The sequence below is a fragment of the Nomascus leucogenys genome, chromosome 21, assembly GCF_006542625.1.
Source record: "Nomascus leucogenys isolate Asia chromosome 21, Asia_NLE_v1, whole genome shotgun sequence".
NCBI classification, from domain to species: domain Eukaryota; kingdom Metazoa; phylum Chordata; class Mammalia; order Primates; family Hylobatidae; genus Nomascus; species Nomascus leucogenys.
This window is the reverse complement of record NC_044401.1, coordinates 46,791,816-46,811,365: the sequence shown is the minus strand read 5'-3', so window position 1 is coordinate 46,811,365 and position 19,550 is coordinate 46,791,816. Positions and strand designations below refer to the sequence as shown.

The following is a 19,550-nucleotide window of genomic DNA, read 5'->3' as shown; positions in this document are numbered from 1 at the left end:
AGAATTGGAAGTAAGGACTCAGAGAGATACTTGCACGCCCATGTTCACAGCAGCACTATTCACAATGGCTAAGCTGCGGAAGCCACCCAGGTGTTCACTGATGGACGAATGGATAAACAAAGTGTGGGTTAACCATGAGATGGAATATGACTCAGCCTCAAACAGAAGGGAGTGCTGACACACGCAACAACGTGGATGAACCTGGAGGACACCATGCTAAGTGAAATAACCCAGTCACAAAAGGACAAATACTGCATGGTTCCATGTCTATGAGGTCCCTAGAGCAGTCAAATTCATAGAAACAGAAAGCAGAATGGTGGGTGCCAGGGGCTGGGGGATGTGGAATGGGGAGATGGATGGGGCAATGGTTTTACATTATGAATCGACTTAATACCACCAAACTGTGTACTTAGAAATGGTTAAGATGGTACATTTTATGTAATGTATATTTTATAATTTAAAACATAGAGGGGGAAAGTGGCCTGGGGCTCTGGGGCAGTGACCAGAGTTGGGCAGGTTGTTCTTCATCCTGTTACTCAACAAATAGAGGCAGCCCTGCCGAGGAAAGAGTTCGGGCTCTAGAGCCAGGCTGCCCGGGCCTGAGCAGCCTCCCATATCCTCAGCTGTGTGACCTGGGGTGAGTGGCTCAGCCTCTCTGAGCACCACGCCCTCATCTGCAAAGCGGAGATGGTGGTGGCAGTGTTTGGAGCAGGCCCCTGTGGCCCTGCTTGTACAGGGGGTGTGTTGTGAGGCTGAGCTAACAGATGTGTCTTGCCCAGTTTCTGCTGGGTGTGTGTGCGGGAAAGCACCAGCAGGGAGGGGTGGGTGGGGCTGCCTCGCACCCCAGGGAAGGGGTCCGGCATGTGCATCCAGGTCTACGTGCTGAGAGGGTGGCAACCATGTGACAACTGGGTGAGGCAGAGGGACCAGCCGGTGCACAAGCCCCAGCCTGTGCACAGGCCCCACAGTGGCAGCAGGCTGGGTGTAATGAGGACAAAACAGAAGAAAAAGTGGGCATTTGGTTCATACACCTTTGGCCATGGACCGTGTCTGAACTAGTGGGTCTTGGCCCGGGAGTCCCAGGGCCAGGAGGGGGCTGCCCCTGTCCTGGGCTGTCTCATCCATACGCAATGGTTTGCGTTTGTATCCAGCCTCAGAGCCCCTGTGCCAACAGCATCTCTGTGACGGTGCTGAGTCAGAGATGCCAAGGCCAAGACTCGGAGGCTGGAGCTGCAGGGTCAATGCAGAGATGGGGTGGAGAAGAGAGGGGGGATAGCCTGAGAGGATGCCAGCATGGCTGAGAAGGGGCCGCGGGAGGTGCCAGAGTTGAGGGTGTAAGGGGTGGATGCTGCAGCTGGAGCTGCAAGCGGAGTGCATCTGCTTTGAGTTAAAGTCCCCTGGAGATGGTATGCCTCCTGATACTTACTGTTGCTTTCTCTTCTGAATGGTGACTGCAGAAGGTTGCCTTCTAAATTTTTTTGATTTATTTTCTTTTAATGTACCCTCTTGACAAAGTGGGCTATCCTATGTCAGTTCCTCACCAATTTTTTTCTGGATCCAAAAAAATCTGAAAATCTCTGCAGTGCTGATTCACAAGAGTAGTTTTTCTGAAAAGGATTTGAGGCAGCTGGTGTGAGTGAAATAAGGCTGTTCTCTAGGAACCCATGAGGGAAGAAGAAGCAGCTAGACTCATTGTCCCGGCCAAAGCTGAGCTTGCGGTCAGGTGCACAGCTGCTTCCGTGACCCGGCCCTGCCGCCTTTTACCGGCTCCTGGTCGAGCCCACCAGCAGCTGGGGCAGACACCTGCATCTTCTTTGGAGAAACCAGGGTTTCTCAGCCTCAGCGTACTGACATTTGGGGCTGGACAAATTTTCTTTAATTATGGTAAATTACACATAAACGTAAAATTTACCATCTTAACCATCTTTGCCATTTTTGAGTGTGCAGTGCAGTGGCTTCAAGCACATTCATACTGCTGTGCAGCCATCACCACCATCCGTCTCAGAGCTTTCTCACCTTCCCAAACCAAAACTCTGTCCCCATTAAACACTAACTCCTCATTCTACTCCCATGGCCCCTGGCACTCAACAACCTCATGTAAGCGAGATCAGACAGTGTTTGTCCTTTTGTATCTGACTTATTTCTCCTATCATAACGTCTTCAGGGTTCATCCATCCATGTTGTAGCATGGGTCAGAATTTCCTTCCTTTTAAGGCTGAATCACAATCCACTGTATGGACAGACCATGTTTGGTTCATCCGTGCGCTGCGCTGGACACCCAGGTCGCCTCCACCTCTCGGCTGTTGTCATGCTGCTGTGAACATGTATCTCTTGGAGTCACTGGGGGCTTCTTCATCATGGGGGTCGTTGTAGAGTGTTTAGCAGCATCCCTACCGATGCCAGCAGCATCCAAAAATGTCTTCAGTCATTGCCAAATGTCATCCTGCTTGAGGACCGCGGGGCTACACAGTGACTCATTTCATGCACTGAAGCTTTGTCTCCTGGGGACAACCACCCATTACTGTCAGGAGATGCGATCACTGGGTGGCTGAGCTCATGGGTGCAGCAGACAGACAGAGGGCCCAAGGTCAACCTGTGGACAGGTGGCTCCACCTCTTGGGGCCGTTTCCTCATCTGGAAAATGGAGCTTATGGTGAGGATGACAGTATCTTCCCATAAGACTCATAGCCGAGAGGCTGTGTGGCATACTGAGAGTGGGGCAGGCCCGATGCAAACTTGCCCTAGATGGTGTTGATGTCATCACTGTGGGAGCAGGAGCAGTGCTCTCAATAGGTAACCTCCCTGGAGCACAGACGGCTCAGGGGCTCCAAGGCCCCTCTGGGGATAATCTGGGATTGGGGGAGGTGTCTGGAGGCCCAGACTGCAGTGGACGTGAGGGGCCGGTATGGCTGTCTAGTGGGCTGAATGTGGGGGCTCACCTCAGGCCACAGATTTGAGAGCTACCATGCACCTTGGGGGTCCTCCTGGACCTTGCTAGAGAGGCGCTTAGGCTGCCAAGGGCCATGTCCCACGGTGGAAGTGCAGCCCGCGTCTCCCTGCACCACTTGGTCCTGGTATTTCTGCCTGTGTCGTCTGAGATGCCTGTTGCCCTTCCCTCCTCAGGTGGTGGGCTCCCAGGCAAGGATCCTGTACTCAGACCAGAAGGGCCGCGTGGCCATCGCTGTGGCCATTAACCAGGCCATCGCCTGCAGGAGGATCAAGGTGAGGTGTCCTGTGATCTGGGGGAAGCATCCCTCAGCCTCTTCCCACTGCCTTTCCTGCCCTGGGCCTTCCCGCCTGTGCCTCAGCTGCACCCCACAGCCTTCTGGGTGGGGAGACACCCCGTTGGGCCTCGGCAGCCCAGTGCTCAGGAGCAGTGGACCAGCCCCTCCCGGGAGCTTAGCCCTCCCACAGCGAAGGCCCAAACTTCCCCCTCTTTAGGGAGATCAGGTTTTGCTGAAGGTTTTGGTCCCTAGGACCAGCTGAGTAGAAGGGCTCTGCTGGGGAGGCAAGGGTGAGGCGGCCGTGAGGGGGTGGTGGGAAGGAGGGCCTGGGAGAGCAGGAGCAGTGCTTGAAATACGTAACCTCCCTGAAGCATAGGTGGCTCAGGGGCTCCAAAGCCCCTCTGGGGATAATCTGGGATTGGCAGAGGTGTCTGGGGACCCTGCTCTGTGTGTGTCAGGCCCCATCATTGTTCCCTGCTGTGTGACCTTGGGCAGGTCCGTAGCCCTCTCCGAGCCTTGGTTTCCCTCTTCTGTGAAAAGAGAATTAAAAGCGTGTGTGTGAGGACTGAGTGAGTGAGCTTCCACAAAGTAACTTTAAACATCTTTATGGAGTTCCCTTTCCTCAAACAATGGCAAACTTCCCTAGATTTTGCTCATTTTGCTCCCAATCAGCCAGGCCCGCCTCGAGGATGGAATCCTGGGGAGGGGCTCTGGCTCCTCCTGCCACAGAGTTCTTGTGGGCGTCTCTCTTTTCAGAAGTGCCAGGAATGTTACTGGTCAGATGTAAGATAGACATTGGGACAGAGGTGTGAAGGCCACCCTGGCGTGATTCTGGGGGTGGCACCGGCAGCAAAGGCAGCAGCCAGCCCTGCTGGGGCACAGCCAAACACACCCACCCAGTGCTTCCTGGAAGCCAGGTGTTCCCGGGGACTGCTAGGAAGCTCCAGGCGCACTCACCCCGGGCTGCAGTCAGCTGGCCAGCAGAAAGGGGTCAGTAAGCATGCGTTCATTCACTGGACAGTGCTTGGTTGAGCGCGGCCACTGTGCAGCATGTCCTAACCACCAGGGACACAGCAGAGAACAAGACAGACCCACGTAGTGTGGTGAAGGGTGATTGACGCAAAGCTGAAGGCACACATTGAGACAGGGTTTCAGAGGATGAGGAGCAGCGTGCAGGAAATGAACATGGCAAAGAGGGGTGGTCAGGACAGCCTCTCTGAGTTGCTGACATTGAGCTGAGACCTGAATGACCAGAAAGTGCCAGAATATCTGGGGGAAGGTGGTTTCATTGCACAGGTGAAGACGTGGGAACAGGCCTGGCCTGTTGAAGGTGGGAAAGGCAGGCCTCTTCATTCAGGAGCACAGGGCGTCCTAGGCTTTCGGCAGGATGCATCTTCTGGCACGGGGTGGGGGCGGGCTGTGAAATTTCGGGATCCCCTGGGGAGGTTGGGAAGATCACGCCCATCAACCAGCCCTACCTGCTTAACGGGACACTTGGAAGAAAAGTTTCCAGGGCCTGGTGATGGGAATAGGACTTCTTAGCTGAAACAGCTGGGCTGCTCCCCAGGTGCACTGCAAACCACGTACTGACCTGCCTACTCCCTCTCCTGACTGAAAGATGCAGAGCCAGGCTGACACGCTCCCTGTGCCAAGTGTCAGACAGCTCCCTCTACTCCTTCTCTTTAGTCAGGGTTCCCCCCAGTTCCTTCACTTTGTTTTTTAAATTGCCAGTTAGAACTCGTTTCCTTTTCTTTTTTTTTTTTTTTTTTGTTTGTTTGTTTGTTGGAGAAAGTCTCACTCTATAGCCCAGGCGTGGTCTCAGCTCACTGCAACCTCCGCCCCCCAGATTAAAGCGATTCTCATGCCTCAGCCCCCCGAGTAGCTGTGATTACAGGCGTGCACCACAACACCTGGCTAATTTAGGTATTTTTAGTGGAGACGGGGTTTTGCCATGTTGGCCATGCTGGTCTCGAACTCCTGACCTCAAGTGATCCCCCGCCTTGGCCTCCCAAAGTGTTAAGATTACAGGAATGAGCCACCGTGCCCGGCCAGGACTCCTTTTCATGGCAGGCCTGCCCGTGGACAGCATAAGGGAGTCAGCCGACCTGCCCTTAGCCACGGCCCTACCTGACCTCCAGGGCTGCACCACATCCATCTCGTGGGGGCTAAGCAGCAGCTGACTGCCTCTCCTGGGTATCTGAGCAGCCAGAGATTCCTGGGGAACAAGGAGTGCTGCCGATGAGTGTATTAAAAAATCAAATTCAGCGTGAATGCTTTCTCTGTGCGAAAAGTCTTTGTCCTCAGAGAGACTGGCAGCACAAAAAGGCTCTTAGCAATTACCTCGTCCAGGAAACCAAGAGCTATTCCCAGAGGGAAGTGACCTGCCCAAGGTTTCATGGTAGGTACTGCCAAATCCTCCCCCAATGATGCCCTCCAACACCTCCAGGCCATCAGCCAGCCACATCTCTATTGCACAGGTTAGGGGCCAGGCTGCCTGAGGCTTGAGCCTAGACTAAGCGGACACTTGGACTTAACAATTTTTCTGCTTTACGACGGTGTGAAGCAACACTTGTTTAGTACTCTCCTCGACATACAATGGGGTTGCGTCCAAATGAACCCATCGTAAGTTAAAAATACTCTAAGTCATTTTTTACTTACGGTGCAATGGGCTTATTAAGATGCAGCCCCATCGTAAGATGAGGAGCACTGGCACATAACATGTGTGGGGTTAAACCCCAGCTCACGACTCACTCGCTCTGTGATATAGGGGAAATTCCTTCTCTCTGTGCCTCCACTTTCTCATCTATGAAGTGGGCATGATAACAGTTGTGCCTATCTGAACAGGGTAGCTGTGAGTGCTCGGTGAGCTCACACGTGTATTACACACGAGTGCTGCCAGGCACATGTGAATCTATTCCAGGCTACAGATGACATCAGAAATAGTTGTGAAGAGGGTCTGTTTTCCAGGGGGAGAAATCCAGTGGGTTCTGGTGTGGCCTGCCCCTTGTCTTCAGCCTTTACCAGGAAGCCATGGTGGACACTGTTGGCTGACAGTTTCTGTCCTTCCATGCACAGGCACCGGTGGTCCTGAGCCGAGACCACCATGACGTGAGTGGCACTGACAGCCCCTTTAGGGAGACCTCCAACATTTACGACGGCTCTGCCTTCTGTGCAGGTGAGGAAGATGAGAATGTCTTAAACTTTCATCTCAGATTTGGATTTTATTAAAAATTGATGCATTTAGTCAGTCACAATGTTTCGAAAGATGTTCTGGCACCTGAGAGGCTCAGCACAGAGTGACCAACCCAGGACTGAGGGGGTCTGGGATGTGGGACTTCCAGTTGTAAAACCGGCGAGTGCCAGGCACACTGGGCCAGCTGGGTGCCCTGGACGTGGGTGACCTTCAGGCTGTGGGCAGCCAGCTGTTTCCTTACCTTTCCAGATCCTAGAGCTGCATTTCTTGCCTTTTTTGGCTCCTGGTCTCTTCCCCATCTTCACAGCCCAGCACCAAGAGGAGGGGGATATTCTTAGGGTTCTCCCTGATCTTCTCTATGGCACCCATTGGGATTTTTGGGGGAAGAGCCTGCAAGAGGGTGCAAACGCCTTTACCGCTGTCCACCTAGGGGCTCACGGTCTCAGGCTGGCCTGCGCTTGTCCCTTAGCAATGTGTTGAACACTTATAAGGTGACTGGCTTGGGCTCTGTTTCTCTCTGCAGATGCTCTCAGTCCCCAGCTTTCAGGTTGGATGGTTGTCCTGGGACCTCAGTTCCCTAATGGGGTCAAAGGAAGCCTATTATTTGCAGTTTGCTCCTCTGCCCCCCTTTTTAAGAGTAGGAGTGACTCTCTTTGGCACTCTACTTCTCTGAACTAACACTGGTTCCACATCCCTTTTAATTCTTTTGTTCCCTCTGCTTCCGGAGTGCTTTACCTGGTGCTCAGTGCTGGAGAATGCCACCATGGGACAACTAGGCATGTGTCAGTTTCTCCCGCTCCAGCTCCGGCTCTGCCAGCACACATGACTGCTGTTGTGAGAGGCCCTGTCCCTAGGGCCTAGTTGCCGCCCCATCTTTCCAGCTGAGCAGTGCTGGCTTAGCCAGCGGGGCCTGCTGATGCCCCTACCCGAGGCTGGCCTGACTGAGCCCGGTGCCCACCCAGTGCAGGGGGTGATGAGCAGAGGCATCTCTATTTCCGCAGACATGGCTGTGCAGAACTTCGTGGGAGATGCCTGTCGCGGAGCCACCTGGGTCGCCCTTCACAACGGAGGGGGCGTGGGCTGGTAAGAAGGTTTCAGAGGACAGGGTGTGGGCTGATGTGGAAGTTTAAGGGGTTCCTTTGGGGCAGGGCCAGGCTGAGGTTCCTGAAGTCCTGGGCCCTACCTCCCTGGTCACCTTCCCTGCCAGCACCTTTGTGGAAAATGTGTTCCTTGCGTGAGCGGAGACAGACGACAGAACTTCAGGAAAGGACTTGCATTAGCCACCCCACCTCTCTGGGTCTCCCCTGACACGTGGGTCTCGGAGGCCTCTTAGGCTCTGCAAGAATGGCAGCCGCCCTCCTCATGTCAGTTTCCAGTGTGCGGTCAGTTTTCGGCGTGTCAGTTTCCACGTGTTCCCATGGAATTCCCGGTGCTTTCATGGCCAGGGTCTTCTCGTTCCTGCTCTGACCACCTCACTTGAGAGTGCAAAACCCAGCCGAGGCTCCCAGGGCAGCTGGGCTGGGGGCCGGAGACCTCGGGTCTCGGTTCCCCTCTCCCCTTGGCTCCTAGCTCTGCCCCTGCCCAGCTGGCCTCTATGAGAAAAGGTCCCCAGGTCTGGGCTCCTGGTTGAAGCTGGATTCTGGGCTGCAGGGAGCAGCAAGGGGTGCTGCAGCTTCGGAGGGTGGACAATGCCCCCTGCCTGGCTCCAGTGGCCGTCTCCAAACTGGCCTCTGAGCCTATTTTGGCCGGATCTAGTGGTCCCCTGCCCTCCAGAGCCAAGTCCCGGTGGAGTATTCCGACTGGCTGGCTTGGCCTCGTGTCCTTGGAGGCTGCAGTTCCACGCTGCAGCAGTCAGGTGGCTGTAATTAGAGGAAAATGTGACTGAGGCCATGTCCTTTCCGACACACGGGCTGTAGAAAGCTTCAGGCAGTAAAGGGCTGCCTGGCCACTGGGCACCTGGTATTTCTGCACAGGATTTCCTGAGTCATTTCCGGAGGGGAAGAGAGTGGCTCTGAAGGAGGCTGAGCAGTTTGCCCAGGGCCATGGAGCTGGTGATGGACCTGGGGTCTGACCCCAGGTTCCCCAGGATCCATTATCATTGCTGACAGACAGCCGAAGGCAGGAAGGGACAGTGCTAGGCAGGCCGAGGAAGAGTGCACACCATCAGGGCCTTAAGGCAGGGACAGCAGGGCCAGAATTCAGGCAGCCCTGAGGGCAGGCCTCCCCAAGACAGGAAATGCTCCCTGCAAATTCCTAAGTTGCTCCCCCAAGGTTTCCCCCAGACTCTGTGGACAGGGACACAGACTGACCAGACACTGGGACCTAAAACCTTTTACCCTGCTGCCCTTGAGGGGTCTTTTGGGAAAGTGCCACAAATTCATCCTGGGACCCATCACACTTACACATGTACATAATCTAACCCGTTGGAAAAAATGTCTATCCCCCAACCATGGCTACTGCAAAGGGGCACCACTCCCAACTCTGTCCCCACCATGGCTACTCGAAAGGGATGCCACTCCCAATTCCATCCCCACTGTGGCTACTCCAAGGGGACGCCCCACCCCCTGCAACTCTGCAGCGTTTCTCCTTCCTGCGCATTGATCCCTGTTTCCAGGCTGTGCACTCACCTTCACATTCCTGGACCGACCTTCTCGTGTTTCCGCTTGTCTGTTGGCTCCACTCCAGGACAACCAGTGACAGCTGTGTGTTGTTTCTGGCCTCCTCTGTGCCACTGTCTCCTGCAGCCTCTCTTCCTGATTGCCCGTTTGCCGTCTGTCTTTGTGCCATCTGCCCAGCGCTCATGTTTAAACAGGGCACTGCTTGGCTGGCTGCAGCCCTGCATGCTCAGGTGGACGTTTGGACCGCAGGCTGCAGGACAGAGCCATCTGGCTGGGCCACAGAGCGCAAGAGATCAAGACAAGAGCCAGGCTCTTGTTCTTGGGTTGGTCGGACCTCAGAAAAGACTTTTCTGATCTCCTTTCCCTATTGGGAGGACCCAGTCAAAGGGGTGAGGCCTCCCTGTTGGTGCTGCAGCCTCACATGTGAGAGGATCAGTTCCAGTGGCCACCGAGGGCCCACTCGGGCAGCCTGTAGGCAGCAAGTGGGTAGGCATCTGGGAGCCCACCTCAGGTGAGCAGGCTTCCAGCCGGTGTTTCCAACTTTACCTCTGCTCTTGCCCTCCTTCGGAGCTCCTTGGTGCTGACCACCAGCTCCTGAGGTTCCCTGGGTCCTGGGGCACCGATGGGTTCTGCTGGTCCCTCCCAAGGCCACACTGAGCTGGAGCTTTCTAATGCCTGCCTCCAGCTTTCAGAATTCCATCACCCATTCTCCTGTCCCTTTCTCCTCATCCTTGTGGGTTAAATAATTCCTCTGCAGTTTTGTTGGTGAGATGCGGGAGGGGCAGGGGTAAATGGCTGTGTTCTATCCACCATCTATTATGTATCTGGATATTGCCACTTTTTCACACTAAACAATGTCTTACAGTGCATCTGAAACTTGAATGTGCACAGAAATCCTCTGGGGATATTATTAAAATGCAGATTATTGTATAGGCGTGCACCACCAGGTCTGAGTCAGGCCTGGTGGTGCATGCGTATAGTCCCAGCTACTCAGAAGGCTAAGGCAGGAGGATTGCTTGAGCCCAGGAGGTTTGAGTAAAGCCTGGGAAACATAGTGAGACACCCTCTCTACCAAAAAAAAAAAAAAAAAGGGGGGGGTGGGGGGAGAAAAAAAAAGCAGGTGTGGGGTGGGATGGAGATTCAGCATTTCTAGCAAGCTCCTGGTGACGCTTATCCTCTGCCCCGAGGACCTCTCTGAGTAGCCAGGGCTTCCAGGGCCCTGTCTGTACACACAGCCCTCCCCCACCCACCCACAAGCCTTCTGCCCATGTGCAGGGGACGATGCCCCGATGGACAGCCCTGGAGTGCCATGATTGACAGCAGTTCTCAGGCCATCTGCCTGCACAGGGTAGCCTTTCTGGGCCTTTGTTTCTCAATGAGAAAATAAGAATAATAATAGTAACTGCCTTGTAGGCTGGGGGTGAAGAGGAAATGAGCTGATAATAGCTAACACTTGTAGAGTGTAACATGTGCAAGGCCTTCTACACTATTCATGTATGTTAACTCATCAAATCATGCACTTCAATACATCTGGCATTTATGTTTTTCTACTTTCATGTTTTTCTCAAAGGTATAGTTAGTTGTTCCAACACCATTTGTGAGTTACCCCAAATTCACCATTAATAGCAATGTGTTAGCATTCCCATTTTCCTGGGATCTGCAAGTTCAGGGTTCCTCTGTGGTCAGTTTGCCAAGGTCACCTGAAGCTGAGCGGTCCTGGTCTCTGACCCTCTGGGATGCAGGCTTCTAAAACAAAATCTGTAGTTCTAATCTCCAAGAAGCCTCTCTAGCTGCGGGACACTGGGAGTGCTCAGGCCTGGGCATGGCTGTTGCTCCTCTGACAGATGAATGGTAATGCCCTTAGATCGACTCGGAGCACCTCCCACCTGGAGGCTGGTGGGAGGTGTGAGGGCAACTCACTGCAGGGCACGGACTGCCCAGGTGCAGGGATGCAAGTGCAGGGTGGTAGGCAGCACAGCTGACTCACTTGCAGGAGGGGTGCAGCTTCTGGGACCAGGAATGGGGAGTGTAGGTGGCTGCAAGGGGCACAGGGCACCTCTCACTGGCTTCCTGGTGAGAACTGGCTGAGTTTGTGGTCAGTAGGATTCAGGCTGGGCAGAGAAGCAGGGAAAGCCTGATGGGCCTGAAGGATTTGAGACAAGGGAAACTACATGCACGTTTTGTGTGCTGGAAGAAAAAGGAACAGATATACTGCAAGTGAGAAATAAGAGGCGGGAGGGACACGTTCGCAACAACACAATGACAGGTGTTTACAAAATTAAGTGTGCTTTTTGTGTGTGACTGAAAGCTGAGAAGACTGAGCAGGAGCCAAGACTGGATCCTTCAAGGGCAGAAGCTCGTAGGTGGATGGCTGAGGATGGGGAATGCCATCCCAGGCTGATGGGGAACAGCTCCAGTGCACATGCATGGAAGCAGCAGCAGAGCTTCAACACAGTTAATGAAGTTCGACTCATCTATTAGGAAACAAATGAAAACAAGATCATATCAAAAACTGTTAGAGAGAGAGAAATGCATTAATTAGAAAATCAGAAATATTGAAAATAAAGGAACTTAGCCTTCAGATCAGGTAATCAGAAGGACCCCACCATACACCTGAGGCAAGCAGAAAGAAGAGATAAGGAAGATAAAGAACATAAGGATAAAATCAGGCGGGGCACAGTGGCCCACGCCTATAATCCCAGCATTTCGGGAGGTCGAGGCAAGAGGATTGCTTCGGGCCAGGATTTCACGGTCATCCTGAGCAGCATAGTGAGATCCCATCTCTAAAAAAACAATTTTTTTTTAAGATAAAACCAGAAAGAGTGACGACTGAATTGAGTAATACAAGACACACCAAGGGGAGTGTGCTTTATAGGGCAGCACTCTGAGAATGCAGGGAGGGGGCAGCTACAGCCCACCGGGGGTGCCCAGGAGGTTTCCATCAAGGGGTGACCTCCAATGGGTGGTGGAAGTGGGCACGAGGGTGACGGGCCCGGCACAGGAGGCACAAGTGGGCAGAGAGGTGGCAGGTAACCATGCTGCTCCCAGCTCTGCTTGCCTACATGACTCCTGCATCCACCAGGTTGCAGAGGCCGTGGCGGTGTGGCAGCCCCAACCCTGACGCCGTCTCAAGCCAATGCTTCCAAAACATGGGCTTCTGCCTGCTCTGTGCAGGGTTGGGCCCAAGGAGTGAACTGGAAACTCCTCTGCCTCCTGCAGGGGTGAGGTGATCAACGGGGGATTCGGCCTCGTGCTGGACGGTACCCCGGAGGCCGAGCAGAGAGCCAGGCTGATGCTCAGCTGGGACGTCTCCAATGGTGTAAGTCAGCCCAGTCCTCGCCACCTCCTGAAGGCAGGGCCTTCAGCTGGGTGACCCCCATCCATGTTTGCTGTCACACAGCATCTCCTGGGTGTGGGGCCGGGGGCTGGATTCCTCCCGTGACCACAGCACAGCAGCCAGGAAGGGGGAATCAGCTCAAATGGAGGTCAGGTCAGGTGATGATGGGGAGACAGGTGGGACCCAGAGAATGAGGGGAGGCTTGGAGCAAAGGCGGGAGTTCAGACAGCTTGGGTGACTGAAAGCCCCTGGGCTGGGCCCAGAGCATGAGCATGAGGTCAGAGAGGGCACTGGCAGCTCCCAACTCATCGGGAGCTGCAGGGCTTCTGGCAAGGCTGGGGATGGAGGTCTTCATCCCAGAGCAAGAGGTTTCGTTCTAGGAGATGCCCTGGCTGTGGCATGGAAAAGTGGGTTGGGGGCAGGTGTGGGGACTGTGTGGACGGCAGGGGCGGGGGTGGCAAGAATGGTACGGGGGAATGGGGGAGGAGGCGTGGCATCATCCAGGAGAGACAAGGTGGAGGGAAGAAAGAGGACTGCAGGGAGATTGTGAAGGTAGAGCTCAGGTTGAGGTGGATTCTAGAAGGGAGGGAGGTGCTGCAGAGGACTCGAGAGGCGAGGACATTCTTGGAGCTGGGGGAGCGGGACTGAGTGTGATGACGGCCAGTTTCAGATCCCAGAGGAGGGCCAGAGACGGGGAGCCTAAGCTGGGGGTGGAAATGGGGCAGACACAAAAGGGCAGCTGTCCCCACGGACAGCCTCAGAGGCCCCGAAGCAGAGAGGCCCCAAGTATGGGAGCCAGGATGCACATGGGGAGCCCGGTCATGTTGACATGGACTGCTATCCTCCTCCTCACCCTAGGTGGCCCGGCGCTGCTGGTCAGGGAACCAGAAGGCCTATGAAATCATCTGCCAGACCATGCAGGAGAACAGCAGCTTGGTGGTGACACTGCCCCACAAGGTGGAGGACGAGCGGGTGCTCCAGCAGGCCCTGCAGCTCTGAGGGAGCCAAGAGTCACGGCCCCTGCCACCCTTCCTCCCTGGCGAGCCTCACCTGCCCAGCCATGGCGCACACCCGCACCACCTGCACTTCTCGCACATCCTCACGTGGCCCTTATGGTGCCCTGTGCAGGGTGCCACCACAGCCTCATTTTACAGACAGCCCCCTGAGGCCCAGAGACGTGCAGCCCTCTGTCCATGACCATGCCACTTGCATGGGAGCCCTGAAGGCTGTCAAAGTCCATTTAGGGCCGAGTCCCAAGCCTGCCCGGGGGCCCTGCGGTGAACACTGGCCAAGCTCTCTCTGGCTGGGATGATCACACCCTCTGCCTCCTGGCCACCTGCCAGCCTCCATGCAACTCTGTCTGTCTGCTGCCCATCTGCTGTCTGTGCAAGCACTTTCTGGACCCTTGGCACCCTGGGCTGCTGGCCTGGAGGAGTTTGGGAAGGAGGATAGACCAGGAAATAAAGGGTTCAACAGAGCTGTGTGCTGCACTGTGGGCTGGTGGGACGGGCAGGCCGGGTCTGCCCTAAGGATAAATGATCACTTACTGGGGAAGAAATGAGAGAGCAGGGGCACCCCCCTAGGCCGGCACAGCCTGAGGGGTACAGCAAAGGGGACCCCAGGAAGCGTGTTGGCCCCTGAGGCTGGAGTCTGGCACCCCTCCCCCAATCCCATAGCCCGGCAATGGCTGGGTCCAGAGCCTCGTGAGAGGTCACCGGGATGGAGGAAGTGGCCTCTGTCAGGGCCAGGGCTCATGAATCTCATTCCCTTAGCTGGGTGTGCAGCAGACGAACAGATAACTCATCCTAAACAGAGAAATGAGAAAGAGCCTGTGGGGTGGGCCTCTGAAGGCCACAGAAAACCAGACACTCCACATGTCTGTGGATTGGAGAGGGGCAGGCCACTGCCCTCTCCAGGACCAAGCCAGGTTCTTGGTCCCCACCCTCCCTGCACTCCGCGTCTCCTCCCCAGCAGCCATTCTCCCCTTTCCCTTGTGAACAAAAGCCTAGTTTTGTGTGGGCAGCAATATAGGGTAAAAAAACCACGTGATTCTCCAGCCTTCCTTGCTGTTAGGAGGGACTGTTGGCCTAGTCCTGGCCCACGAGATGACGGTGGGTTCTGTGGGGCAGGGCTTCTTGAGAGCCGTCGTTTTTCTAATAAAATGGACAGATCCAGCGGGGTTGCTTTTTGCCTTTGCCCCTTCTTCCTGCCAGAACCAAGATGTGGGGCCTGGAAACACAGCAACCAGGTTGGTCAGCTAGGGCGGCTGCCACATAATGTCTGGCACCGGGGGCCCAAACAACAGAAATGAAACACATTTGCAGGCTGGAAGCCCAAGACCAGGTGCCAGCTGGCGTAATTCCTGGTGAGGCCAACTTCTCGCTGCATCCTTCCATGGCAGAGACAGAGAGGGGAGAGTGTTACAGAGAGGGGCAGAGACAGAAAGACAGAGACAGAGAGAGAGTCACAGAAAGAGACAGAGAGGAAGAGACAGAGAAAGAGAGAGATACAAAGAGGAAGAGAGAGAAATAGAGAAAGACAAAGAGATAGCGAGAGAGACAGGACAGAGTGTGTAGGGACGCATCGTCTGTCCCCACATCTCCATGAAAGCACCCTGCTGCATGGATCTGTGCACACGTCTTAAGAGCAGGCCACAGGGCCCTGGCAGCACCCTTTCCCCATCCAGCACTTTCCCTCTTGAAGGACAGGCAGGGCTCTGGTGGCTTTCAGCTGCACACAGACCCCAGACCCCCTCTGGGCTCCATACCAAGCCATGCTAGGGAGCAAGCTACTTCCCTGGCCCCTGCATGCCAACCTGCTGTCTGCTGCTGCAGTGGGAAGTGACAGCTGACTCCCACAGGGCTCACAGTGGAATTGGGGCAGCTGGCCACAGCTGTAGTTGCCATGGACAGAACAGCGTGGCTTCTGATGTGCCCAGTGCCATCTTCTTTTTCAGAAGGCAAGGATGTATAGTCCAGTTACAAATGTTTTCATCAAAATGATTAAAAGATAAACCAATTGACCATGATGACTGTAGGGTTCAATTGCCTTAACAGTTGGAGTTGAGAAAGGCTCAGGCCCTGTAGTGTAGCATTAGGGTCCTCCCCCTGGGCAGCCCCTGCTCCCTGCAAACCCCGGGTCCTTGGGAACTGTATGCTTTCCTTGCTGGCAAGCCAAGGTCAGGGAGGGAGGGCCCGGCTGAGTGATGCACTCTCCCATTCCAGTTTTCTCAGAGTAGACAACCACCCAGGGGCCTGTGGGCCAGGCATGACCTGCGGTTATGTTTTATTTACATATTTTTTAGAAATAGAGTCTTGCTCTGTCACTCAGGCTGGAGTACAGTGGTGCAATCATGGCTCACTGTAGCCTTGAATTCCCGGGCTGAAGCAATCCTCCTGCCTCAGCCTCCCAAGTAGCTGGGACCACAGGAGCACAGCACCACACTCAGACTGCAGTTGTGTTTTGTTTGGTCTGTCCTGTTTTTAAAAAATTTGACTTTGTCACCAATGTTTACAAATTGGGAGAAATCCAGAGCTTATGTTTTGAAAATCAAGATATAAGGTAACACCATGTTCTCGGCCGGGCGCGGTGGCTCAAGCCTGTAATCCCAGCACTTTGGGAGGCCGAGGCGGGCGGATCACGAGGTCAGGAGATCGAGACCACGGTGAAACCCCGTCTCTACTAAAAATACAAAAAAAATTAGCCGGGCGTGGTGGCGGGCGCCTGTAGTCCCAGCTACTCGGAGAGGCTGAGGCAGGACAATGGTGTGAACCCGGGAGGCGGAGCTTGCAGTGAGCCAAGATTGCGCCACTGCACTCCAGCCTGGGCGACAGAGCGAGACTCCTTCTCAAAAAAAAAAAAAAAAAAAAAAGACTTAAACACCATGTTCTCACCACCGCTGTGGCAGCGATCTACTGGGGGCCCCTCTGGGCTGGCCTAGCTCTCTGCACTTGGCCACAGTCCCTTCCAGTCCCTACAGACCCCATGGTGAGGTGGAGTGTGCATGCTGTTTGTCCCTTGGCATGAGCTTCTCTGTTTTCCTGTGCCCACCTGTCTCCCACATTTGTGTGACTTGTATGACCTCTGCTGGGATTTGAACTTGTGACCTTTGACAAAGAGATGCTCTTTTGCTCCCCGTGAACCTCATCCCCACTCCCATCAAAATTTGGGAATCCTGGACACTTCTGTTAGCAATCTCAAGATCCACATGATGCCTTTTAGCCCAAAAGAGGTGCTGGACATCCAGCAATACCTGGGCTGGTGGGATTTCTCCCCACACACAAATAAATCTGAGCGTGCATGCGTGTGTCATCTGCGTCCCTTCCCCTGGCTTCTCCAAAATCCTTTCCACACAGCCTGGAGAGGGCAGGTCTGGGTGGCCAAGGCACAAGCTCTGTGGTCCTTGTAATTTGGGGCACTCCTTTGAGACTACCAAGTTCAAGTCTCTGCCTGAGCCCCACTGAATGACAACATTGAGCTGACTCAAGCCCACCTGGTGAAGCGGCACATCTGACCCTCACCAGGAGTCCTGTTGCTCCTTTCAGGGTGTCTCAGCAGAGGGCATTAGAAACAACCGAGCATCAGATTTGAGCTTTGGTTGGGTGGGGGAGTCTTAGGAAGCAGGGATTTGCTCTGGATTGGCTCTTACCAGAAATCGGGTCAACACCATGACTAGGTTTCTGACTAAACCCTATATATAGAGAGGGGAGCACACAGATAGACAGGCTGTCAGGGGTACAAAAGCGGCGGTCGCTCACATTAGCTGAGAGAGGGTGTGCTGGGTGTCTTGTAAATGGCACAGCAAGTGACCTCGCTTTATCTGGGTGGAGACACATCATGAAGTGGCCTTGCTTTGTCTCATGTCATTGTGTCTCAGTGACCTTGGCCTAGGTTGGTTTTCTGCGTGATGGTTCAAGTCTTACAGAACAGAGTGGCCCAGCTGTAGCACCCGGCCAGTTTTTGGATGGCAGGGGCTGCCCTTTTTCTTTCTCAGTCCTCTTCATTTTACACATGAGGAAACTGAGGCACAGAGAAGTTGTGATAGTTTAAAGATGGCTGCAAATTCTTTCCAGCACCTCCCATTGAGAGGTGGAGTACAAGTTCCCCTTGCCTGGGTCTGCGGTGTCTTATGACTTACTTTGATCATGAGAATGTGGCATAATCAATGCTGTGCAACAAGTTGGGCATGGTGGCATATGCCTGTAGTCCAGTTAATTGGGAGGCTGACCCGGAAGGACTGCTTGAGGCCAGTTGGAGGTTGAGCTATGACTGCACCTGTGAATAGCCACCACACTCCAGCCTCAGCGACACAGGGATGGACTTGCTGGGTCACGTGGAGATTATGTTTAGCTTTCTGCAGAACTGCCAAACTGTTTTCCACACCGCACCGTTATACATTCCCACCAGCCATATGTGAGGGTTCCAATTTTTCTATGTCCTGTTTTTTAAAAATTACCGCTATTTGAGTAGGTGTGAAGTTGTATCTCACTGTGTTTTGATTTGCATTTCCCTAATGATTCATGATGTTGAGCCTCTTTTTATTTGCTTATTGGCTGTTTGCATTATCTTCTTTGGATAAATATGTCTATTCAAACCTTTGCCTTTTAAAAAAGTGGACTGTTTGTCTTCTTGCTGAGTTAAGAGTTCTTTATACATTCCAGATAGTAGATCCTTATCAGATATTCGATTTGCATACTCTTCTCCTATTCTGAGTTGTCTTTTCACTGTCTTATTGGTGTCCTTTTACCCGAGTAAGTTTTTAATTTTGATGAAGTCCAAGTTATCTATTTTTCTTTCTTGTGCTTTCAATATTATATCTAAGAAACTATTCCTTAATCCAGGGTCACATAGATTTACACCTATTTTTCTTCAAATAGTTTTATGTCTTACGTGTAGGCTTTTGCTCTATTTTGAGTTAATTTTTGCCTCTGATGAGAGATACAGGTCCAAATTGGTTCTTTTGCATGTGGAGATCCAGTTGTCCCAGTGCTGCCATTGTTGAAATGACTATTCTTTCCTCCACCGAATGGTCTAGGAACAATGTTTTCGACATAAACTGATATATATAATAGATGTATCCTATTCTTTTTAATATTATAATTTGTGTTACTTTAAAAAATACTCTTAATAATAAAGCTTCATGTATTTAACAAATATGCACCAAGAGTCTTCCTGGGCTCACACAGTGAATAGGACACAGTTCCTGGGCTCCAGGCGCTTACATTCCAGAGGGGGAGAGACAGTTAAGGAGCAGGGAAGGAACTCACTAAACAACGGGTGATGAGAGCTCTAAGAGCAAACAGATCAGACAGAGGTGGGAATACGGGACTGGGTAAGCATGTGCTTTGGATCAGAAGGGCCGCAGAGTCCTCCCGGAGGAATTAGAGATCAGCTGCACCAAGTCTCTCAGGCTGGAACCAGCTTGGCTTGCTGGATGAACTGGGAAAAAGAGGTGGGGTGCGGGGGAGGGGTGGGGGGCAACGGGAGAGTGGCGGGAAGTGAGGGCAAACAGGTCGGGGAGGGTAGACTAGCAAGGCCATAGGCGCCTTCGGGAGCAAGGTGGGGGTGACCATAATTTGATGTTAAATTTTTAGATCATAAAACCGCGCCCCGTGGATGGGAGCGAGTGGAGCGGAGGGAGACCGATGACCAGCTAGTAGTTATTGTTCAAGTACCCAGGAATAAAGTGCGGGTTTGGATCTGAGTGGTGGTGAGGTTGAAGTGGAGACCAGATTGAATGTGGAGGTGTACGGTGAGGTCGGGGAGGGTGAGGAACGGAAACAGCAAGTAATTAAGCTGTTGCAGAGTGAGGTTGTGCCAAGTTTAGCAGGAAATACAGTTGGAAATACAGGCAGGGGTCCTGCCTATCGGGGAGGCTCCGTGTGCCGAGCAAGGACCTGGGCCAAAGCAAACGAGGTCTGTGCGCCAGCGGCGGCAGGCGGGCTTGCACTTAAGTGAGCTGGGGGTAGGCGTCCAGCCTGTTGGACAGATTCGAATCCTGAATCTGCCGGCTGCCAACTGTGTGACTCGAGCTCTCCGTCCCTGTTTCCTCACCCCTGGGTGACCGCGCACGCTTAATCAGCTCAGACAGGCACAGCCCCTGGGACGCGGTCAATGTTTACGAGAGGTTGCCTGTTAAGTGTCTGAAATATAATATGATTCGAAGTCAAGACAAGCCT

At 53.6% G+C, this 19,550-nt stretch overlaps 1 protein-coding gene across 2 annotated transcripts in view; it reads left to right on the top strand.

Annotated features, from left to right (window-relative positions):
- Nucleotides 1–14,546, top strand: part of UROC1 (urocanate hydratase 1) — a 36,858-nt gene extending 22,312 nt beyond the window's left edge. Inside the window, exons 16-20 of one of the 2 annotated variants that reach the window (XM_030801742.1) lie at nt 3,124–3,222; nt 6,300–6,399; nt 7,419–7,500; nt 12,255–12,354; nt 13,231–14,546. In XM_030801742.1, the coding sequence (XP_030657602.1) occupies nt 3,124–3,222; nt 6,300–6,399; nt 7,419–7,500; nt 12,255–12,354; nt 13,231–13,371 (522 nt within the window). In that variant the 3' untranslated portion in view covers nt 13,372–14,546. The remainder of the gene's footprint in view (nt 1–3,123; nt 3,223–6,299; nt 6,400–7,418; nt 7,501–12,254; nt 12,355–13,230) is intronic. The other variant, XM_030801743.1, reaches the window with a different exon arrangement.
- The last annotated feature ends 5,004 nt before the right edge of the window (nt 14,547–19,550 follow it).